Below are 24324 nucleotides of genomic sequence, written 5' to 3'. Positions count from 1 at the left end.
AGGGAGACACTTGGACAGGCAGGTAGCTGCTGAGGACCCTTTCATTAAATAGAAGGAACCCAGCTGTGCCTTTCAACTTTTTACAATCTCTTCCTCAGGTTCACAGTCTTTGTCAGGGTTAATGACACAAAACAATCAGCCCATTTGGCTGGAAGCCATCCTTGGGATTTGCCAGTGACAAGCAGATCCCTGCCATTCCCAGCCACTGCTGCAAAGAAGGTGAATCCACAGGGGCAAGGTCCAAAGTGTAGCCAGGGAGAAGCTGGGAACAGAATGTGACCAATTAAGGTCTATTTATTTGTAATGAGACAAAACACTACAATCGTTCAACACTGGGCTGGACACTGCAGTGACTGGAGGGCAGGGCAAGGCCTCTGAGCTCAGTTATGATGTCCAAGGCAGAACCTTTCAGAAGACTCTTCCCATACCCCATGGGGCAGAAATAAAAATCACATGATCACCATTGATTCAGAATAAAGAAGACACCCAGTGGACCCTCAGCAGGCAGCCAACAACAGCAGAAGTTCAGACCAGTGAGCATTCAAGGGAGGGGATGGTTTCCTGCCCAGGGTTTACCTTCATCTTGAGGACCCTGTCCCTCTGCTGTGAGGATAGGAGACAGCACCCTGGGCTGGTCCCAGAATCTTAAGACCTCTGGGCGGGGAAACTCTGGGGGAGGGAAGAACTCAGGACAGAGACCCATCTGCCCAGGCTGTTCCCCCTATTCTTTCTCCTCTGGTTGGCACAGTGTGGTGCTGCTAGGACCCTCTGCCATGGCTCTTGTGACACTGGGTGTGACTGACCCCTACTCCCAGCTGCTCTGGAGAGCAAGGCAGGCAGCAAGTGGCTTTAGGGTAGTAAGGTGGAGGGGATGCTAGAAGCATGGATGCATGACTGCTGCAAGCACACTTCACAGCACTGACACAGCCTCTCTGTTCTGAGGGCCTACAAGGCAGGTAACTGCCCCTGATCCCAAGGCCAGGCTCTGCAAGACCCATGGCAGCCTTGAATCCTGACTTCGAGCTCAGCTTCCTCCTATCTGTCTCTGGGCAGGCCTTGCAGCTGCAGCTCATAAAGGATGAGAGCTGGGGAGAGGCCCCTGGAGCTTCAGTGGCACCTGTCCCTCAGCCCAGCTCCCAGCAGCAGATCAGCTGAGTAGAGCACTCCATGATCCAATGGGAAGGGCAATTGGCCTGGGGCAGCAGGAAATGTACAGCAGGAGGCGCTGCAGAGGGGGAACTGTCCCATAGTCTGACCACTGGTGCAGGGGAGCTGAGCTCCAGAGCTCTTTGCTCCTGTGAAAAGCCTCCTCCACTGTGCCCTCCCCTTGCCAGCCCCTCATAGAGGGGCTGCACCACCCCCCACCCTCTAGGCTTCATGGCACTGATTCTGGATGGGGGCCTGGCAATCCCTTTATTGTGCCCCCTTGTTCTCAGGCTCCTATGTCCACAATATTTGTGTTCCTCCCTCTTTGCAGAAAGATCCCTACAGCTTTGCAGGAAGGAGCTGAAGGAATGAGCAGTGCAGTGGGAGTGGCCTGGTTAGGGAGGCCTTTTTCCAGTGACCACAGCCATACCCGAGCCACCCATGAAGATGGTGCATGCACACAGAGGCAGGACCAGGGTGCCAGGAAGAGGTGGAGGGCAGAAGTTTCCAGAAGCAGGAAGGAGAGCCAGAGAGCCTGTGGGAAAGAGAAGATCAGGGCAGGGTGAAGGCATGACAGAGGAGCTCCCTCTACCTGTGCCATCCTGCCTATGAGCACAGCTGGGCCTAGGTTCCCCAAGTACAAGCCTCCTCCAGGCCCACGGGCTCCTGTGGGTCCCAGAATAAAGGCACCAATGATGCCAAACTCAAGTGGTCATGGAGCTTGCTGTGTGGCTTTGGTCCAAGTCACCAAGTCTTCTGGGTTGTGCTAGTACACAAAAAGGCAGGCTCTGGAGGCTCCTTGGCCCTGTCCAGCTCTGAAGTTCCAAGACCTGGGAGAGACCTGCTCCCTGGGGTACTCGTGGTGACCAAAAGTGGCCGTGTCTGAGCAGAGCACTCACGTACAAGCTGACCACCAAGGGAAGCTGACATGAAGCTTCGGTTTGAGAATGATGTGTGCAGAGGAGATGGCAGCAGTGGAACAGTTCTGGAAGCACACCCAAGATGCAGGTGTACTGGGCACCTCTTGCCATGGGAACTTGAACAACTAGGGGACAGAGATAGGAGGGACTCGATCTTTTTGTATTTCCTATTTTTGAAGAGGAAAATGAGATTGCAGTATTTTAACATAAAACAGCAGCTCCAGAAATGAAAACGTTATCTGGCCATAAGCTCAAGGCGTCTTTGGCCACCTGCTTTCCTTCATGAAGTTTCCAGTCAGTCAGAAACTACCCCGCCCTTGGCTTTCCAACCTCCTGCTCAGCAGGTGCCTGTCTGGGGCTGTGTTTTTTGTGGTTGGAAGTGCCAGGCTCCCATGCCCTATGTCTGCACTGGCATACCTGTTGGAGACTGGACGCACCTTGAATGAGCCCACGACACTGCTCCCGAGCCCATGTAGCACCGGGCCTGCAGCTGGGGCAGGCCAACGGGCCCGGCAGGTGGCCACTAGCTCCTTGTGGAGGACAGCAAGGGTCAGATGAATGGGAAGGCAGGCTCTTCAGGGTGATGAGGGACAGGCCCTGGAGGAGGCTGCCCGGCTGGTATCACATGGTCCGGCTGTACTCGATGCCACCTTTGGTAGAAATGCCCGACCATGGCAGGAAGCTGCAGAGCAGGCTGTGGGCCTGGCGGTAGACCCTGTGCGGGATGGAGCAGGGGCTCAGGCTGGCTAGTGCAGAGCCCAGGTGCTGGATGTAGTCCGTGGGGCTCTGTTAAGGAAGACTCAGTTGCCCTCACCTGCCCATACTCTCCTGGGCACATGGTCAGCTGGGGCCAGCATGACGATCTATAGGACTATAGATAGTACAGACAGCATGCCACGGTAAGGGAGGCTGAGAACCCACTAAGTCTCAGCAAAGCGCAGGAAAGGCTAATTAGGTGGAGGGGCCCTCAGTGCACAAAATCATAAAGGGTGGGACCTAGAAACAGGAGGACCTCCTGGTTGAGGCCCCAGGCATGTGGGACACCTGAACCAAGGGATGGACAGGGAGTGGGGGAGGGGTCTAGCAGAAAAGCAAGTATTTCTGGTTCTCCTCAGACTCAACCCTCAGGGCAACAGAAGGAACAGACAGCCCTGTCCCTCTAACAAGGATCAATTGCTCTGATCCCCTGGACTCCTACCAGGGCCTGCCTATATGTGAGCTAGGAGGCCTGTCAGGTTTGGGGTCCCCTCTTTCTTCCCTGTTTATTTCCCTATGAAATGAATAAATCCTAAATTCATTCATTTGAAAATATGCACACAACAGCATTTCTGGGGCCATACTCTCTGTGACTATTATGACGTTTCCTGGCATCCTTCCTACCTGTCAAGGGCCAGAGGTAAGGAGGAAGGAAGAGGTGAGGGCTGCCTTTGATCATACACCAATAAGGATAGTTACAACTCATGTGTTCAAAAACACTAAAAAACCCTTACCTCACTTGTCTTCCCCTTTTCTAGCATACAGGCTCGACAAGGGCAAGGCTTTTGCCTGCTTTGTACATTGTTATCCCCAGTATTTGTTGAATGAACAGATGGATGAGTGGATCTTGGGACAAGAGGGGGCCTCATGCCAGGCTAAACTTTGGGGAACAGTGAGTGCCAAAGAATATCTGCTTTCTTAGTGTGTGCAACCAGATTTACCCACAACACGATCTGGATGGGGAAAAGAGCATCCACTAGTTTGGCTGTTTGAACATCACTTGAGGATGACCACAGCTCCAACTAGCTCACTGGCTCTGTCACCCTTACAGCTAAGAAGTCATAGTCCCACACACCCAGAAGGAAAGGATATAAAATTGTCCAGGGAGGGTGGCCGCCATTGATGTAGAGGACGTAGGTGAAGCCATCTTTGAGTACCCCTCGGATGGAATAGTAATAGGGGAGATAGTGATGCTGTTTAAAGTCTCTGTTCTCGTAGAAGTTTATTGCTGTATTGTTGGTGGTGAGGACATGCAGGTAAATGGCTTTGCAGTGGTCCTGGGCAGTGGTTGATATGTGATCCTTTAAACTTTCAAGTAAGAGGGAACCTTGGGGGAAAGAGGGGAAGGTTATGCAGTCAGGGCAGGAGGAAGGACGATGTGGATATGAACAGAACCTTCATAGGAGCCTCCTAAGAGTCTATCCTCTGTTGTCAGAGATCAGTCTCCTCTCACCACCCACTGTCAAAGCCCAGAGAATCTCATTGCTAGATGGAATGTGTCAGCCACAGCCCTCCACCTTCAGCGAAGACTCATTTCTAGGTAACAAAAAGGGTGAACTTGAGCCCAAGAAAACATGGAATAGACCTGGGTTAAAAATTAAGACTCTGGCCAGGCATGGCGGTTCATGTTGTAATCCTAGCACTTTGGGAGAGCTAGATGGGTAAATTGCTTGATCCCAGGCATTCAAGACCAGCCTGAGCAAGAGTGGGACTCCCACATGTACTAAAAATAGAAAAGTTAGCTGGGTGTTGTGGCAGGTGCCTGTAGTCCCAGTTACTTGGGAAGTGGAGGTAAGAGGATCACTTGAGCCCAAAAGACTGAGGTTGCTGTGAGCTATGATGATGCCATGGTACTTTACCCTGGGTGACAGAGTGAGACTCTGTCTTACAAAAAAAAAAAAAAGACTCTGCTACTCTCTGGCTGTGTGGCCCAGTGGGATAGGAATTTGATGACATGGGCAATAAGTTGTGCTGAGTATTTCTTCTTCCTTTATGTTTATGGTTCCTACTCTGAACCAAGAACCCCAGTCAACAGACATAAGTTGTACACATGGTAGCAGGAGGGGTGATGGGCTTGTTCCTTCGAGAGGGCAGCCTGGGAACTGGTGTTAATCTGATCATGTCAGATTTGAAAAGGAGGCTACTGCAGACAGTCCGGCTGAGGACAGAGGGAGAAGGTCTGATGAGGATGAAGGAAGAGACTTAGAGACATCCTTGAGCCAGAGTTGTCACGATGAGGGAAATGGCTGGGCTAGGCTGGGTTGGGTGGATGGGGCTGGGTGTACCAAACCATGAGCTCTGCTGACCCTTACCTATGCCATGCTTCCTGAATTCTTTCACTACTCCCAGACTCAGAATGTACGCAACTTGTGTGTCAACAGAGAAGTTGGAGGCTAGAATATCTCCATCCTAAAGGAAAAGTCAAAGATAAAATCAGGTTAACATTCAAGGCACACAGGCTAACTGCAGAGCCCAGCCCAGGAGGTCTACATGCCAACTTCTCAGCTACTACACTGAAGGGACATGTGCAGCAACAAGAGTCACCCCACCTCCCTACAGAGGTTCACTAACCTCTAAATAAAACCTAGCATTCCCTTCCACAAACCAAAGCGGTATTAGCAGTTTCTATGACACTACCACCAATATAAATTAAGGATATTTTTGTATCACATTACAACTGTGCCTATTCTCAATGTATCATCTATGCTCATCCCCACTTCAGAATGATGTAGTTACTAGGCCTTGTAACTTCACATGTGAATAAAAGCATGTGTGTTACAATTGATGCACATACAAAAAGATGAGCTGGGGATGAGTCTCACTTGCTGCTCTGGACTCCTCAGGTCATAAGCTCCTTAGACAAAGGGCTGAAGCAGGCCCGATTGCATCACAAGCCCCTTCATTCCTGTGCAGCAGCAGTGACTGCCACACACACGTACCTCTTTATGTATCTTGGTCCTGTTTTTAATTTCCGCTACTATCATTCCCACAATGGCGCCTCTGTAGGTTGCAGCAAGGGAAAAGAACTTCTTGTTGGATGTGATATCACGATACCATGAGTCTGGGTACCTGAGGGAGAGAACACAGGCAGGTGAACTTCCCAAAGGTCTACTCCAACTAATGCTATGCTTTGGCTATTAGAATCATGGGGGGCTCCAGGCTGCTTCTGCTCGTTGCTCTGGGGCTGATAAGTAGTTTGTCCAACACTTACTCTCTACCTGTCACAGTTATCTTTTTTTTTTTTGGCAGTTTTTGGTCGGGGCTGGGTTTGAACCCGCCACTTTCGGCATATGGGGCCAGTGCCCTATAGCAACAGGCGACACCCCACAGTTATCTTTTTAAAACAGTGGTATGTCCAGATAGAACTGAGAATTTCTGATGGGAAAAATAATTTTACCAGACATAAAATATGAGAGGGGGAAAAAACTTCAATGTTTGATTACATGAGAATAATTCACATAGGGTCAGTGGAACATGGCTCATTCCTCAGTCAGGAAAGTTAAGAGCCCCTGGTAGCCCATAAGAATTCTGTGAGAATTTTTAACACCGAAGACTATGAGGTGGTGAAGAAGAGCCAGGTTCACAGATGAGTGGCAGGACAGGAAGGGGTCTGCTCTTAAGGGCAATGTGTGGCCAGAGCTGCTCATGAAGAACAAAGGCCAAGACCCCTCAAGGGGAACAGGGAAGAGAACATCGGGTGTTGAGGTCAACAGGCAGATCCAGCCACATCCCCAGACAGATGGGCAGGAAGACAGAGGCGTTGGGGTTTTATGGGCATGTGGGTTTTGTTTTGTCACCTCACAGTCCAGTGAGATGACAGTTCATGTCACATCTTGGGAACTCAAGGCCTCAAGCCCACAAAGCTATGAGGAGAGGCAGGCAGGCTGGTCACCTCGGGAGGCACAGAGGCCCATGGACCAGTGTGGCTCCATCTGGCAAGGTCTTATCTATGAACACACTGGCAAGTTTCTGTTTCTGGATTAGTTTTCAGCAGGAGGACTGCTGGGCTGCAGAAGTTTCTTAACTTGTAAAGCTCCTGCCAGTGCCTATACACAGCAGGCTGTGACAGTTTGTACTTCTACAGACATACTGGAGAGGTCCCTGTCCCCAGCCTTCCTGCCAACAGCATAAGGTTAATACCCATGGAAATACTGGTGGTTGGCAGGATCTTTATTTTCTTATTTGTTTTGGGTTTTTTTTGAGTCTTCATTATAATTCAGTTTTCTGAGTTATAAATAAACAGCATGGCACTGAACATCTATGTAACTCAAGTTTCCCAAAAGAGCCCTTCCGGGGAGCTCTTCACATGGGGACATGGTGATGTGAAAAGGGCCAGGAACAGACAAGAGAGGAACAGAGGCCTGGGGTCTACAATGTGCTGGGCAACTAGGGAAGACACCCCACTCGGACTCCTCTATGCCTATCCTTGGCTTTGCAGTATAGCCCTAGGGTCCCAAAGGCCTCTCCCAGCATCAGCACCTGCCGATTGTCTGACTCCCCTGACCCTGTGGTCTACTGTGGTTACACAGGTGCTGCTCCACTTACTCGATGGGGAACCAGTCGCCGCACAGATGCTTCACAGTGTCTATGTCATCGTGGCAGAGGAGGCGCAAGCTAACCTCGCTGAGGGCGCTGGATGGCACCACCTCTGTCATTCACACCTGCACAGAGAGGGAAGCAGTGTCACCCTCACACTCACCTTGTGAGGCAGGTAAGATAGAAGAGCAGAGTATGACCTGTGGGTGTGGTAACTCCTGTCACTGTAGGGAGACTTCTGCCCCACTCTACAAATGAGGAGACTGAGGTTCCAGGGGTGGGGACAGGACAGGTACTCAGGCCCCTCACTGCTCAGTCCAGCTACTGAGGGAAGCCCTGCCACCATCTGGTTCTCTCCTCTCCACCCCCATCTGAGCTGTCCCTGGCGACTCGCTGGCTGGTGTCACGGCTTAAGACAGCAGTTCCTCTTACTTCAAAAAGCACAAGGACTCTGGCCAGCCTGACTCTCTTAATTCCAGGCTTGGTGACTGCCAAAGACAATGATTGGTGCTGTAGCCCCATGCCTCATTCCCCAGTGAGGCAGCCTGGGGGTCAGCACCAGCAAGTGGCTGGATTTCCAGGGAAAGTGGTGCTGACTTTGACACCAGAGGCTGTGTCTGTGCAGATGGCTCATACCTGATTCCTTCTTCCCTACTCAGCAGGTGAAGACTCATGGGTGAGACATTCAAAGACAACAAAGTTCAAATCAGGGGTCATAAGTTGCCAAAGACTCTTAACAGGAAAGAGTGTGTGTACGTATTTATTTTCAGTCTGGGCTAGGAGGGAAGGAGGGAGGGAGGAAGGAAGGAAGGAAAGGAGGGAAGGAAAGGAGGGAAGGAAAGGAGGGAGGGAGGGAGGAAGGGGCCTTTTTTATTTAAGTTGAAAACTGGTCATCAAGAGGAAAAGGATTATACATTTACCCTGCCTTTTTTAGGAGGAATTGTATTCATCCTCAATGGTTGAGGAAAAGTTCTTTTTTTAACAGAAGAATGACAGCTAATTAAAAGCTGAAATAATGAGTCACCATTTTGGAACTACCAATGAAATAACCAAGTCAAGCAAGAATCATGAAAGGCTATTAACTACCAGGTAGATGCTGCCAGGAAGCAGATGCAAGGCAGGGAGACAAGCCCCTGGGCTCCCCAGGATCACTGATTGCCTAAAGACTTTCTTTCCATCTCGAGATTTGGCAGTCGTTACTTTGCCAGAGTGACAAGCCCAGCCTCTGTGACCTCCTGTGCCTTAGATACCACAGTGGGAGGTACCCAAAGTGGTCCAAGGTACAGCTTTCTTGAGGTTTCTACACAACCCCCACTGCACAGGAACACTTCATCCAGTGAAAACGGGAAGGGATCTGGACACTGAGTCTGGCCTCTTCTCTGGCTCAGTCTTAACTAATCAAGCCCTCTAACCTCCTTTGTAAATGGAGGTGGCCACCTCCTCAAAGGACGTGCCAAGAGAGTGAGTGCTCAGCAAAGAGAAAGTGCTCATACCCAAGACCCAGCCCTATCCAGCCACTTCCAGGGATGTCACCTTGACCCACAACAGGGCTAATGCTGACATCTGGGCAGCTTGGCTCTGATTCCTAACTTGTGTCTCTAAGTTCCCGGTCTATCACTGGGGGAGCCATTGCTGGGGGAGAAAGAAGCTTCTCTCTAGGCTTAACCTCCTTACCCCTCAGCACCCAGGGTTCTCAATCCAGGTACTGTTTACCTCAGATACTTTTAAAAATAGTCATCTGGCAAAACATACAACAAAAACTAAAAGTGACAAATGAAGGTGTTAATTTTGTCAGGTAGTGAAAATGGCATTGAGGTTATATATAAAAATGTCCACGTTTTAGATGTGCACAGGATATGCAGGGGGAAAATGACAGAATGTTCTGGAATTTAGTTTAGTTGGAGTAAAAGTATCAAAATGTTAATAGCTGAATCTGGGTAATGGGAACATAAAATAGATGTTAGAAAATAGGTCTAATTGGCTCAGTGCCGGTAGCTCAAGCAGCTAAGGCACCAGCCACATACACCAGAGCTGGCGGGTTTGAATCCAATCAGGACCTGCCAAACAGTGAAAACTCCAACTGAAAAATAGCCGGGCATTGTGGTGGGCGTCTGTAGTCCCACCTACTTGGGAGGCTGAGGCAAGAGAATCGCTTAAGCCCAAGAGTTTGAGTTTGAGGTTGCTGTGAGCTGTGACGCCACAGCACTCTACCAAGGGCAACATAGTGAGACTCGGCCTCAAAAAAAAAAAAAAGAAAAAGAAGAAAGAAAATGCGTCTAATTAAAGCCATCAACCTAACAAACTTCCAATCTCCAGGGAGACTGGATTTCAGATAAGGGTGGAAGGCTTTCCAGGTGACTGAATCATCCTTCCAGGTGACTGAATCACCTGTAGGATGCCTGTGTCGTCCTACACCAAAAGCTCTAGAGAGCCCCTGACAGTACCACCGTCAGCTGCTGGACATTTTGTTGCTGAGGACAGCGAGTCTCTGGTGTGCATCACTGCACACTGAATTACACTTTGCATCCCACAGTACCTGGTTTAGTGTTTATCAGGCTGGAGGGAAGATACCACTTGGGACACAAGTTAGCCAGCCCTCAAACCCCACTGGGGTCTCAAAAGAGTGAGAAGATACCAGGTGTGTCTCTTGAGGACAGGGCACTGTTTATAGGAGGCAGCTAAGGGCAGTTTCTCTCCCTTTCCCTTCAGGACCAATAAAATGTATCCTAGGAAGCCCTTATCCAAACCTTGAGCCTCTGGGGAGTCGCCCTAAACCATTCCAAGCCAAGGCAGAGGCCAGTTCCTCAATTTGCCCTTTCCAGAGATGACTCCTGAGACAGGGGCTACCACACACTGCTGCCTACTGCCTACTACAAGCTGTAGGGGGCCAGCAGGGGGCAAAATGCCTGTCTGCTTTGTAGACCTGAGCAGAGCTCCAGATGCCCCATAGGCTGAGCCCCCTGGTTTCTGAGCTCCCATGGGGCTGCCTCACTTGAATAAGACATCACTGCTCTGCCTTCACCAGAGTGAACAGGATGAGCAAAATCAACAGGTCAGACCAGTGGTAGAACCAGGGCTTGGGGGACCAGAGGTATATCCTCCAGAGAGCTGGGAGCTGCTAGGGCACAGGAGGCAAGGTTAGCATGGCTTTACCTCTATGGCTGCCTGGGGCAGGGCACTGACTGGAGGCTGGGAGTAGGGGGGTGACTTCCTAAGGGGATGAAAATGTTCCATATCTTGGGTAAGCCGTGGTGGCTCACACCTGTAATTCCAGCACTCTGGGAGGCCAAGGCAGGTGGATTGGCTGAGCTCATGAATTTGAGACCAACATGAGCTAGATAGAGACCCCATCTCTAAAAATAGCTGGGCATTGTGGCAGGCACTTATAGTACCAGCTACTTGGGAGGCTGAGGCACGAGAATTACTTCAGCTCAAGAGGTTGTGAGCTATAACACCACGGCATTCTACCAGAGGTGACAAAGTGAGACTGTCTCAAGAAAAAAACCCTCACTGAACTGTACACTTAAAATGGGTACATTCTATGGTGTGTGTGTATATTAAGCTTTGGTAAAGTTGATTTTATCTTATTTATTTTTGAGACAGAGTCTCCAGCTGTCGCCCTGGTTAGAGTGCCATGGCGTCATAGCTCATAACAACCTCCAACTCTTGGGCTCAAGTGATCCTCTTGCCTTAGTTTTTTATTTTTAGTAGAGTTAGGGGTCTCGCTTTTGCTCAGGCTGGTCTCAAACTCGTGAGCTCAAGCAATCCACCCACCTCGGCCTCCCAAAGTGCTAGGATTACAGGTGTGAGTCACCATGCCCAGCCTGGTAAAGTTGATTTTAAAAAACTCTGTATTGGCCAGGCATGGTGGCTCACTCCTATAATCCTAGTACTTTGGGAGGTCAAGGCGGGAGGATTCCTTGAGTTTAAGAATTTGAGACCAGCTTGAGCAAGAGTGAGAACCTATCTCCACTATAAACAGAAAAATAAGCCTGGCATTGTGGTGGGTGCCTGTGGTCCTACTTACTCTTGAGGCTAAGGCAGGAGGATTGCTTGAGCCAGGAGTTTGAGCTTGCTGTGAGCTAGCTAGGCTGATGCCACGGCAAACTAGCCAGGGCCACAGAGTGAAGACTGTCTCCAAAAAAAAAAAAAAAAAACCAAAAAACCCCCCCAACTCTATATTATGCCTTGATAGTGAAAGGAGAGATCTATAATAAATTTGTATCTCTTATGTCATGGGATTACATGTATCCCCCCCCTTGACCCCAGTATCCTTGGGACAAAGCTCTTGACCACAGGGACATCATTTGTGCCCAGTTCAACTCTGAAGAAAAACACTGGGCTCCAAGACATACAACCACGTTTGGATTCGTGCATCTCTACTAAAAATACTTCCATGTTTCCAAAGGCCAGTTCTTTAGACATCTCGATTTAAAAATAGAAACATGTCATATTTAACAAAGAGAAAAACCCAGCACATGGCAGGGTCTGATCTGTCCCAGTCCAACTAACAGATGGCAGAGAAGAGGCAGGTGGTGCGTGGGAGGGAGCATCTGGGACCATGAGGCTGGCCAGCAGGTCTGCCACTGGGGAAAGAAATGAGGGGGAATCATGTGTTCCGCTGGTGCTGTGGCCTACCAGCTTCACCTTAGAGCTGGGGGTTTGTGCTAATCCAGCAGCGCAGATGACCCAAAGGCAGAGTTGGTAGCCAGAAAGCTACTCTCTGCCCACCCACCATCTGTGCCCAGGGTCACAGAGGCCTAGGGGAGAGGAGAGGGGCTGGCTACAAAGGGCCACCCTGTGCCCAGCTGTGGGAGGAGATGAAGCTGGCTGAAGGGAAAACTTGTGATGAAGTGGGGACTCTAAGCAGTTTTTCTGTTTGTCTGTTTTTGAGACAGAGTCTTATTTTGTCGCCCTCAGTAGAGTGCCAGGGTGTCACAGCTCACAGCAACCTCAAACTCTTGGGCTTAAGTTATTCTCTTACCTCAGCCTCCCAAGTAGCTGGGAATACAGGTACCTGCCACAATGCCCGGCTCTTTTTTTGTTGCAGTTGTCATTGTTGTTTAGCAGGCCCAAATGGGTTTGAACTGGCCTCCCTTGGTATAGGTGGCTGATGCCTTAACCATTGAACTATGGGCACCAAGCCCCCCCTAAGCAGTTTTACCTCTGGGGTCTAGAAGCCTGAACGTCTACGAGAACGGCTACTGTCACTCAGCTGCTTGGCTCTGTGCCCCTGAGGACAGCAACCTCAAGCATCTGTATATGAGAAGTTGAGGCACACATGGTCTGCTCTGGAGATCCTGCCAATCCAGGTCTGGTGATGGGGTGCCTGTGCCATCTGTCAGGGTGGGGCCTGACCCTTTCTGTTGGTAGCACTAGGCACTGTAGCACATGGACACCCACTTCCCAGCTCCTCAGATGTAGTGACAGCTGGCTCTGATGCAAAACCACCTTATAAGTCACCCCCAGAGGTGTGTGGTGGCTCAAGAAATGGCAGAGCCAAAGAATGTTCCCATGGTGTCCACTTCTGAACCCATCCCTGACACAGGACATTGGACTTTGACAAAAACTTTCCAGGCCCAAAGGCAGCCCTGGTGTACGCTTTTGCCCCAGATGAGGAAACTGAGATGTAGAAGGTTGGAGTGACTAAGGGCTCAGAGTGGCCGACCCCTGGCTCACTGCTGGACAGCTGCATGTGCAACCTGTGTGAACAAAGTCCTGGTACTGGCTGGGACTCCTTACTCACTAGCTTATCCAGAACCTTCCACTAAGTAGCCGTCACAAGGCACCTGTAGGACACAGGGATGAGTATTCTGAGACAAGGACCCAGCAAAGGCCCTGTGGGACAGGTGCTCTCAAATTGTCCAAATGGAACAGGTATCCTGGCCTTGCCAGAGAAGTGGGGGCATCAAGGTCACAGATGCCCAGGCTACTTTTCAGTACATTTTCCTAAAAAGGCACAGGGCCCTGTTGTTCTATTACAACAAGCAGGGCCATAACATCCTCAACTGCTACAGGTACATTTGCTGTCCCCCTGCTACTGCCAAATACTGGGGAACTCAAAATCTGGGGGACATAGAATGGGTTGTGTTAGTTTCCAAGAGGCTTTCCTGGCATCATCGCCATGCCTACAGGGGCACTCCACTCGCACCCTGGTAAGAAAGCCAGAAACAACCCTATTTCCTAGAGATTTTTCTCTTGTACAGACCCCACCCTGACATCCTGAGCCCACAAGGGCCTCCCCCTTCCTCAAAGGTGCTGCTTCGAGTTACCACATGAGCCATACTTAACTGGGAAAACCAGCTTGTTCTCTTAATAGCTTGAGAGGTACAGACTTGTGGTGTTCAGCTGGCCACAGCCATGCTACCCTACCCTGCCCTCCAGCCCTCTCCCTGCACTCTGCATGCTGTGTCCTCAACCTGCTCCCACACCCTGCAAGGTCTCAGACAGTCACAGGGACAGCTCTCCCACCATGTGCTTCAGCTTCTTATCTGGGACACAAAGATGACATGAGATAGCTACTTCCAAAAGGTCACCCCAGCCCAGCTCCTCAGCCGTCCCCCCACCAGTACAGCACCTCCTCCTCTAACATCTTCAGTCTTCTCTTCTGCACAAGCTTCCCCAACAGGCTATCAACACCTGCAAGCACCCTCTTGGGCAGGCCTTCCTGCCATCTCCCTACCCAGCAACGTTAACACTTGCTACCACCTTTACTGCTGTGCTTGCAACCCTCATTCCGTGACTCACCCCGTCTGCCCCAGCACACTCATACCCTCTGGCTCACATCAGAGTCATCCCTTTCTCAGACCCTGGCACCCTTCCTCCTATGATAAAGCACTACCCTAGCCCCTTCCCCCCACACACTGGGCTTCAAGGGAAGCACCAGGAAGGTTAATACACGTTAATTCAAAACAAAGAATTAAAGACCAAGGGGCCCCCTGGTAATGTGAAATTCTGCAGACACAGGTTTACTGGCTTGAAAAATCCAACACTAATGAACTGCATACTCTTGCCTCCAGGGTGAAAGGGTGAGAAAAGGGAAAACACACTAATGACAGATACAGAACACTTTGTCTTACCAACCAGTGAAGTGGGCTCAAAGGCTATAAGTGTAGAGTGTGAGTGGCAAAAATTGCCACCACAGTCTGTTTGTTCAAAGGGGAAGCTGCCTCCACAGCAGCCTGGGGGTCTGCCAAAGCATCAGTGTAGCAAGAAGGTGAATCATTTCCAGGGTGACAAGAAACAAACACCCCACTTTATTTCCAGACAGCCTCTCTCTAGCAAGTCACTGTGCATGAGGGGTGCCCACGGTGGTCACAGACAACTTGAGACACATCTCTTCAAACACAGGGATGGAGGCCCCTGTGAAATTCCAGGACTGGCAAAACCAATGGATCATAGTGGCTATCAGGAAGCAGCTGGCAGAGTGAGATGGGTGACAGCAACATAAGGCACCTGCTCACTAAGTTGTGCATTTGGCTGTTAGTCATACCTCAACTAAAAACAATGACAGCCCAATTCATAATTGCCAAGTCCTGGAAGCAACTCAAATGCCCATCAACCCACGAATGGATTAACAAATTGTGATATGTATATTGTAGAATACTATTCAGCCATAAAAAGATGGAGACTTTACATCTTTTATGTTTACCTGGATGGAGTTGGAAGACATTCTTCTTAGTCAAGTATCTCAAGAATGGAAAAAGAAAGTATCCAATGTACTCAATGTTATTATGAAACCAATATACAAATTAGACACAAATTTAGTCTAGAAAGGGGGAGTGGTGAGGAAGGAGAGGGGAATGGAAGGGGAGAGCGACTGGTGGGAGGGAGGGTATTACAAGGAATTTCACCTAATGTGCACAATGCCAAGGGGTATATTTCAAAATAACTAACAGTAAATTTTAAATGTTTTATCATAAAAAAGTGAAGTGATGGATGTTAATCAGTTTGATATCATCACACTATACCCCATAAATGCATAGTTATGATTTTAATTAAAAATTAAATTAAAAAAATAAAAATGATGACAGGTACTCCTGGTCCCAAGTCCAGATTCAGGCCTCCTCCCTTTAGGTCAAATGTTCTATCAGTCCCTACTTTCCATTCTGAAAATCCATTTAGTCATTAATTTATCAAAACTATACTGAAAATTCAGGTCCTGCTCAAAGCACTGGGCACACAGTGATAAGCAGAGTCAGAAATCTACTTTGGTAGCAGAATTCCATGGTGAACAGCATGGTGGCAAACAGGAAGTCAATTGGCCTAGGCAGGCATGCTCTTTCCCCACATAGGGATCATAGGGAAGGCAGCAGGGGATCCATCCCTTCACATCCTCCAGAAACTAAGCCCAGGACTTAGGACACAGAAGCCCCCACTAGTCCCACTACTGGAAAAGAAGGTAACTGAACGCTATTGTATTGACCTCCGAGTTCTGGCCCGGACAGGAAGAGCACTTTCCCTATTCTCTTACATGCTGAATCCCCATCTAAAGATTGCTGTCAGAGCAAGTCAGGGCTTGACTATGGGTGAGCAGTGGGAAGGACCACTTACTTTTGAGCCCCCACCAGGTCAGTGTCAGAATTGGAGATGACAAGAACATGATGAAAGAAAAAGAGAGGACACAAGCTGGGGGCCTGAAGATGTGGGACCAGGTCCAGACCCCATGGCTGCCTCACTTGACAACTTCAGATGAGTCTCATTTTTCTTATGCTCCCAATGAAAGAGCAGCCAGGGCTGAATGGCAGCACAAATGCCCTAAGGGCATCTTCAGCTGGGGTCAGCTGGCCTCTTGACAGGTTGTGATCAGAATCTAATTCCTAACTCCGCTGGAGTGAGTGGGTCAACCTGTTTGGTTTAAAAACAACAAATAACAAAAGCACCTGTAAATAATACTGTTTATTATTATTGGGGAGAGGGGTCATGAGACTCTGAAGACAGTAAAATGTATTTATTTATTCTGAAGCAGAGTCTTACTCTGTCACCCTGGGTTGAGTACCATGGCATCATTATAGCTCACAGCAACCTCAAATGTATTTATTTAAACAGCATTCTTGACTAAAATCCAAGAACTTATGTTTTTGGACAGGGAACTGAAATGACTACAAGAAATTCTCTGCACTACTTAGGAGGCAGTGAGTGAGAGGGATACATAGCCACTAAGTTTAAGAGGAAAAAGTACCTCAAGAGGGGAGCAGGTTTTAGGAGGCTCTCCCATCCGTAGCTGCTACTTCACTCTTTCTATCTCACTCTGCTGGGTCTTGTTGTTTTTTTGTTTCTTCTATTATTATTATTTTTTAATTTTTTATCAGCATCTTTTGACAAAAGTGAAATGTTTTTGTTTCTTAATCTGTTTCTCTGGGTGTGCATTTAAGATCTTTCAGAATCAAATAAATGTTAAATATGAAAGAGGGTCAAATTTACTATAAATTACCACTTGATTATGAGGCTTTGTTTTTTCTTTTTCAGAGTCTCATTATGTTGCCCTTGGTAGAGTGACATGGTGTCATAGCTCACAACAAACTCAAACTCTTGAGCTTAAGCGATTCTCTTGCCTCAGCCTCCCAAGTAGCTGGGACTATAGGTGCCTGCCACAATGCCCGGCTATTTTTTGGTTATAGGTTATAGTTGTCACTGTTGTTTAGCAGGTCTGGGCTGGATTCGAATGTGCCAGCTGTGGTGTATGTGACTGGCACCTTGGCCACTTGAGCTACAGGCACTGAGCCACACATCACTCATTTCTGTATTATTTGAGACTTCTGACTATGATATTGGGTTTTAGGTGGTATGTGAAAACTATGAACACACTTTTGACTAAAATAACCTCATAGAATGTTTTAAATTACTAACAACTTTGAAAATTTTACACCATGTCTTTGAATTATGAGAATTACTACCCATTTTGTCCTAAAACAGCACTGACTTTTAAACCCTGTAACCTTGGAGTAGGATGGCATTTTGTGTACTGATGCCAGAAATAAATGTTCTAAACACAGAGTCAAAAATTGTAAAGCAGCAAAGAGGAGGTGGTTATGGACAGGGAGATCAAGCAGCCTCACAATATTTAAAAGCTGTAAAATAATCATGGTAAAAAAAAAAAGATTTTAAAAGAGCATTCTCTTTATCTTGAGGGAGGGAGATTCTCTTTTTAAAATTTTTTTGTTTTTAAATGGTAAAATTAATCCATATTAATAGTAACATAAGGGCGGGAAATGGACTTGGACCCAGAGTAGTTGCTGGACCAGGTCCGGGAGCAACCTTAAACACAACTACCACAGAAGAAGGGGAGATGAAGCCGGTGGCGGCGGTAGCAGCTTGCTCTGGCTGGAGAGGGAATGTGGGCTGCTTTGGCAACTAAGCCCAGTTCTGGAGAGGCTGAAAGCGGGAAGGTGCTGGGATACTTCAGAGGTGATGGATACTTAGGCTGAGTAGATGAGGAGAATAGCCTACAGCTGGGAGAGGTAGCACTGCAATGTGGGATATGTACAAAGTGGTTCACTGCAGACACCTTTGGCATAGATACCTCATCCTGTCTGCCGTTCATGACCAACTATAGTTTTCATTACAATGTATGCCATCATAGTGGTAATACTTATTTCCTCCGGAAGCAAGCAAACTTGAAGGAAATGTGCCTTAGTGCTTTGGCCAACCTAACATGGCAGTCCTGAACACAGGATGAACATCCAAAAACCATGTTATCCAAAGACAAGGATATTATACCATTTTTTGACAAATACTGGGAGTGCATGACAACTAGACAGAGACCTGGGAAAATGACTTGGCCAAATAATATCATTTATTAAAACAATGGTCTTCAGGAGCAATGACTGTGGAGGGAGAGAAGGATATCACATATGGAGCTCCAGCCTTGGAGTTGATGGAAGACCAGCCAAAAAATGACTCTAGGCTCATTATTTTCAACCTTGTTATACCCTCAATGCTAGAAGCTGAAGAAACTTTGGCTACATTTTCAGAGTCCAGCAAATAGATGATAACTCCACTTTACAGGTGATGAAATAGGCCCAGAGAGATTAAACAACTTGTCCACAGACCCAGAGTTAATAAATAGCAAAGCAAGGATTTAGTCTCAGTTATGATTCTTAAATAAGTAAAGGCTTTTTGTGTTCTCCAAAGTCTTTGCTATTGAGGCAGCAATTGTAACATATGCAAGAGTCTACTTGTAAACAATTTATTCTTTAGGTATGCACCCATTCCTTGGTGGTCTAAGATATAAAAATGAAAAACAGGAGGTCTCCAAAATAGAAAAAGGAAAAACAAAAGAGTAAAGTTACTTTATTAAATCTAAATATATATGCAGGTATGTTGCCTATTATAATCAGGCATGTAAGTAAACATATATAGTATATGCAAAATCATTAATCATTTACTACCATGTTAAAATAAATTTAATTTCTACTACCTTTTATTTGGGAAAAAAAGTAACATAAGAAGTCATGTGCAATATAAAGCAAAAATTAATAATCCTATGCTCACTTCCTCTCTAATATAGTAGTTAATGGTTTGTGTTTGTTTTTTTTTTTCAACATGAGTTTTGGAGGGGACAAACATTCAAACAGTAGCATAGTATTTTGTTATAGTGACACATTAAAAATGTTACAGTACAAAAATGTATGGAACTGCTTACACTTTGATTTGTGTTTCTTACAAGAAAAACATTTTTTCAAGTAAGAGGTAGCTTGCCTGGCAAGGAGCTCAATGTGTCTTCTGGGTAGGGATTTTGTAGGCATGTCTGTGCTATGCCAATTCATTAGGCATTGGACTTTTCTGCATGGATACTTCAATGAAAAGGTTAAAAACAGGAGTCCAGATGAGATGCAAAGTAATCTGAAACTAAGGGTAGAAACAGAAGAGCAGCAAATATCTGATTAGTGAGCCATTCTTAATATAACACAGTCTATGGAAAGAACAACCTTGGAATAGTGTATAACCAGAGTCAGAATAAACCCTATTCTAAAAAGAAACACGTTTGTAATCCAGTAGCACTCCCAAGAATGTCAAGGGAATGAACTATTGTTGCATTAACATTTTTCAGAAAATAATCCTTTTCAGTACCCAAGGGAAAATTACCCACCTACTATTTTATAAAATGAAATTGCTTTCTTCAAATAGTTTTTTCAAGATGGGCTCACATTTCAGTACTTTGCTGTTCAAAGTGACCCTACTTCAGGAGTATAGTAAACAAAAAAGGAAAAACACCATTTGATTTTTAGTAACAATTACACAACAAAAAGCAGAACTCAATTTTCTAACATGGTCTACCAAACATGGCAAAATACCTCTCTTTTATCTTCTTGTGGAAGCAAAGGGACAAAGACATTCTCAAACATTTGTTTTATTGTCCATGTCCATAACCATCTCCTCTTTATTGTGTCGCAACTTTAAATCTGAGTTTAGAACATTTATTTCTAGCATCAGTGCATAAAATTCCATGCTACTCCAAGTGTATGGCCTTTAAAATTTGGCATGGAGAGTCCATTTTAAGGCAAACGAGTAATAATTCTAACTTATAATTTTAAGAAACATTTAAAAAATCTCTAAGCTGTCACACCCATAGCTGGTTCTTGCCATGGTTTTTTGCAGTGTTTGCCCCTCCTCCTCCAGCTCCTGTGCCCTGCCTGAGGTAGAGGAGTTGAACTGCTGATAGGATGGGACTAGTGACTGACTCTCATCTGCTGACATCATCCATATCTGACCAGCTATGACACTTTGGCATTACTGTCACATTTCTGCTGGCCTATACAGAGGGGCAGTTTGGTTCCATTAAGCACTGTTCAATTGCTGACAAGGACCCCATATCTCTTTCTGCAGAAAGCCTTAGCTCCTTGATCAGACTCCCTTCCTATCACTCCCACAAGCACTGAGCAAATGCCTTAGTGTTCATAACAGAATATTAACACTATTATGTTCTCATTTGGTTTTCAAATGTATAGGTTTCTCTTTAATCAGCAGTGAAGTTATCTGGGTTTCAGATAAATCTTAAACTGTCCTGCTTCTATTACAGGTCATGCTAAAAAGAATGATAGCATGTAGGGAAGAAGGCCTGACCTTGGAGTTATCAAAGGCACTATGACTATTTGCAGAATCAAATTCAGCATTTTCACTTAGCCAGAAAGGGACCTAGAACTTCCAGCATCATTTTGCAGATTAGCATTTTACTTGAATGCATTTTATGTGGACAGAAAGAGAACCAGCTTTGATGCCGGGGCCACACTTTAACCCTGCTATCTACAAATGAGGAACTGAGATGTAAAAGTCAGTAGGAGGATTTGTGGATTCTTCCCAGAAAGAGATGATGAAGGAGATAATGGAGACAAGATGGAGATATGCAGGAGACACCATTTAAGAAGAGTGCCTGAAAAGCAGCTAGCTTTCTATTCAGGTGGGAGAGTTGTCACCAAGTGGAACCTCTGGGTTATTTCAGCAAAGACATGCATTGCCTAGAATTCAGAGTTATAAAACCTATTTTCTACATCTGTCTGTTCTTTTGTGGCTGCAAGGTAACAATCTTGTATTCATCTGCCAGAAGCTAAACTGCAGCTACCACTGAGGCATGTATGGGTCATGAATGCCAGTCAGCAATGATATTTCACTGGGCTTTCTGGTCTAGTTTCAGGTGTGAGTTATCTTTTATCTCTCAAATCACTAATACCCAGGAATTTTCTTCCATTCCAGCCAGAAGCGTGCTGTTGCTAAGCAACTAGGACAAAATACTGCTAAAGATACTTTCCACGCCAAAAGTGTGTGGTTAAAACAAACTGGGTGACAAAGTTACTTCAAGTTAGAACTAAGAGAGGCTAAAGATAGGACACACAGAGACCATTTAGAAAAGTCTGTATGTTTTATTTGGGCATGTTGACACCAGACCATGCCTTGACTTCATTACTAACAGGTTCAAACCATCTTCACAGAAACCTAGTGTGTCTGCAAAGTCAGTGAGATGCAACACTACAAATCACAGTCCAACAGAGGATTTCATGTAGGTCCCATTCTCCAAGGGCTGATGTATACATTCTTTTTTTTTTTTTTGAGACAGAGTCTCATCCTGTTGCCCTGGGTGGAGTGTCATGGCATCACCATTCACACCAACCTCAAATTCTTGGGCACAAACAATCCTCTTGCCTCAGCCTTCCAAGTAGCTGGGCTCACAAGTACCCACCAGAACGCCTGGCTATTTTTCAGAGACTGGTGTCTCACTCTTGGCTCATGCTGGTCTCAAACTCCTGAGCTCAGGCAATCCACTCACTTCAGCCTTCCAGAGTGCTAGGATTACAGGTATGAGCCACCACACTTGGCATGCACACCAATTCTGATGGGTACAAAATTCTAGATGAGGGGAGATGAAGTCCTACCTTGGGAAGTAATAGTGCAGTCACTCCTGAGTTTCCTCTGATCTTTAACCCCATTTGTACTTCATTGGGGGTGTGTGTGTGTGTGTGTGTGTGTGTGTGTTTGCTTTGTCTGTTTTTCCTCCCAATTCTTTTTAATTCAATGATGTTGAAGACTTTCCCTCTTTCTACCTGGCGGGCCGAGACTTCTATGCATCAATGTACAAAGTTATGATTTAATAAAAAATTAAAAAAAAAATCAAGACTTCAAGCCACCTCTAGATCACAGTGTTCCATAGACTGTAGCATTTCTGTATATGACCTTTGGAGTCACATGACTTTCACTGCCCAGTTAAGCATTAACTAAGGATTCAGTACTCTGATAAAAGGAAAATATTTGTCCGCGGTAATGTTCTCCCAGTTCCGGCACTCCAATTAACTACTACTGCAGACACTGCAGTCAATTATCCTATCGGGCTGCTGTCCTCTTCCTTCAGGAGTGACACAAAAGCATACAAGCAAAAGGGTTACAACAGATAGATGAGGCAGCCAACGTCCACATTTATTGCAGAGTATCTCCTTGCCCAGTCTTCAGGTTCTGGGTTCCACCACTGGCTGGGCACAAACATAATTGCTGATGGGGATCCAGAGAAAGCCTACAACCTCCCCACAAATTTTCCCAGCAGGACAAACAAACCACAGAAGGTACAGAGTCCCTCCACTCCTTGGAAAGTGTCCAATTCGGAAAAGGGAATTGGTTCTGTATGGGTTGGTGTGTAAATGACCAGAAATGTAAGAAATGGGTTTAATTCCAAACGGTACAGCTGAAGGGACGAGACATGTGGGATACCAAGACAAAGCCCCCTGGCTTTCAGAAGTTCACAGGAAGACAAGACGGGAACAGGGACAAGACAGCAGATCGTTCAGACCCTCCACCTCGAGGGAGACCCCAGCGGATATCCACAGACACATTATCCTTTAGCTTCGAATTTTCCCAACAACTTGTCTTAGGGTCTGGCACGGGAGCATCACCCAGGAAAATAGGTCGACTCCCACCCGGCACTTAAAACAGCAACCTCCCCCCACCCCCCGCGCGCCTGTTGGTCCCTACTCTCGACGCCGTCGCGGATGCGGAAAGGACGGGACGCCCAAGGGGCGCGGGGCCGCGCACCGGGCCGCGCACCGGGCCTACTTTCCGGCATGCTCGTTTCGGGGGACTCCGGCCTCCCCAGCGGTCGCGCCCACCCTCTCCTGTACCCGCACCGCCCCCAGCTCCCCGCAGGCCCTCGCGTCAGCAGCCGCGCCCCCTCATCTCACCTCGGGCGGGAGCCGGCGGCAGCTGAGGGCGTGTAGTGCTCAGCACATCCTCGAGTCGCAGGGAGCCGGAAAATGAGGCGGCGCGGAGCCCGCAACTAGTTATGTAACCGGCAGGGGCCGTAACCGGGACGGAGGCGGCGGCCCGCGGCACTTCCGCCTCCCGCTCCCGGCGGCGGCGCAGCCCGGAAGCTCATTGGCCATCCTCCCACATGGCACCGCCCTCTCGGATGCCGCCGTCGCCGCCATCTTAGGAGCGGGCAGGCCTCGAGAGAACTTGGGAAAGCGTCCGCCGGTAACCGGTGACAGCCAGCGGAGGGAATAAGGCTTGACCCCTGCTCTCACAGCCGCTGGAGGTGCCCAGATGTGGCCGGCCGGACCCATGAGTGCCCCCAGGCGTGGCGCACGTGGACGCTGGTGGTGCCATTCCGGGTTGAGGTGCTTTGGGCTCTTCCGAGCGTCCCACGTGCAGACACAGGCCTGCTCACTCGCCGCCCTCTAGTTATTGGCTAATACTTGCTTATCTTACATTGGGCTTGAAGTTTACTATATCCAAGCACCTGCCCTGGCGTTGACACTCTGCAGACGACTGAATGAAGCTGTACATAGTTGTGTCTCCCCTACACTCCCAATCCCAGGCTGACTGGCAGCGCCACCCTGCGATACAGCTGGACGTCCTCAGCAAGACAGAAAGGCAGTTTAGGGATGACATTATGTATAACAGGCAAGGGTCAGTTGTCCCTAAAGTTGCAGGGCATTCTGTAATGCATGATCTAATTCAAATTTTGTTATGGAACCTGTAATAAGCAAACCCATTACATTTATTTTTCTCTGCTTTCAAATAACCACAACGGTTCACATAACCAAAGAATGGAATAAGAAGAAACTGTGTACAAGACAAAGCCTAAAATGATTAACCCTAAAAAAGATTTAATTCATAACAAAGAGAATAAACTTTATGACAGATTAAAGTATCTTTGTATCCCAAATAAAATGACGCTATTCTTATGATTGCAAAAGGTAAAACAAATAAAAAAGCATATTCTTTTATCATTTTGGCAAGGAAAAAGTACCTCATGATCTTAGAAGTTTAAAAAGTACTTGGGGTCAGGTACAATGGCTCACACCTGTTTAACTCTAACACTCTGGGAGGCAAGGTGCATGGATTGCCTGAGCACAGAACAAGTGCAAGACCCAGTCTCTAAAACTAGCCGCTGGCTTGGCGCCTGTGGCTCAAGCGGCTAGGGCGCCAGCCACATACACCTAAGGTTGCGGGTTCGAATCCCCAGCCCGGGCCCGCCAAACAA

General features: G+C 47.3%; 1 protein-coding gene across 6 annotated transcripts; it reads right to left on the bottom strand.

Moving 5' to 3' along the window:
* Positions 1 to 258: 258 nt before the first annotated feature.
* On the bottom strand, positions 259 to 23215 carry NAA60 (N(alpha)-acetyltransferase 60, NatF catalytic subunit). 6 transcript variants are annotated; one of them, XR_002773628.1, is made up of 7 exons: positions 23021 to 23215; positions 7368 to 7483; positions 5762 to 5891; positions 5135 to 5231; positions 3915 to 4149; positions 2484 to 2844; positions 259 to 2191 (listed from the first exon to the last, which is right to left on the bottom strand). XR_002773628.1 is itself a non-coding variant. In XM_003790827.3 (6 exons), exons 2-6 carry the CDS (start codon positions 7475 to 7477, stop codon positions 2688 to 2690), a joined length of 729 nt encoding a protein of 242 aa, XP_003790875.1. In that variant the 5' UTR covers positions 7478 to 7483; positions 23021 to 23215; the 3' UTR covers positions 259 to 2687. The 6 variants fall into 6 exon arrangements, 2 of the variants coding, with proteins under 2 accessions (XP_003790875.1, XP_023369631.1); XR_002773630.1 differs by having other exon boundaries at positions 259 to 1681; XR_002773629.1 differs by having other exon boundaries at positions 2504 to 2844.
* Between the last annotated feature and the right edge of the window lie 1109 nt (positions 23216 to 24324).

Source organism: Otolemur garnettii, unplaced genomic scaffold, assembly GCF_000181295.1.
Source record: "Otolemur garnettii isolate 467f Iridium unplaced genomic scaffold, OtoGar3 scaffold00044, whole genome shotgun sequence".
NCBI lineage: Eukaryota > Metazoa > Chordata > Mammalia > Primates > Galagidae > Otolemur > Otolemur garnettii.
Note: the sequence above shows the minus strand (reverse complement) of the source record. Positions and strands in the feature narration are given on the sequence as shown.

What these genes read in the sequence shown, in the direction of transcription:
- NAA60 (XM_003790827.3), bottom strand. Translation starts at nt 7,477, where the DNA reads ATGACAGAGGTGGTGCCATCCAGCGCCCTCAGCGAGGTTAGCTTGCGC. An exon ending in GGCGACTGGTTCCCCATCGA is followed by an intron (nt 5,892 to 7,367) that starts GTAAGTGGAGCA and finishes TCTCTCCCTCAG; the next exon opens with GTACCCAGACTCATGGTATC. An exon ending in CACCCTCCCTGGACAATTTT is followed by an intron (nt 2,845 to 3,914) that starts ATATCCTTTCCT and finishes ACAGAGCCCCAC; the next exon opens with GGACTACATCCAGCACCTGG.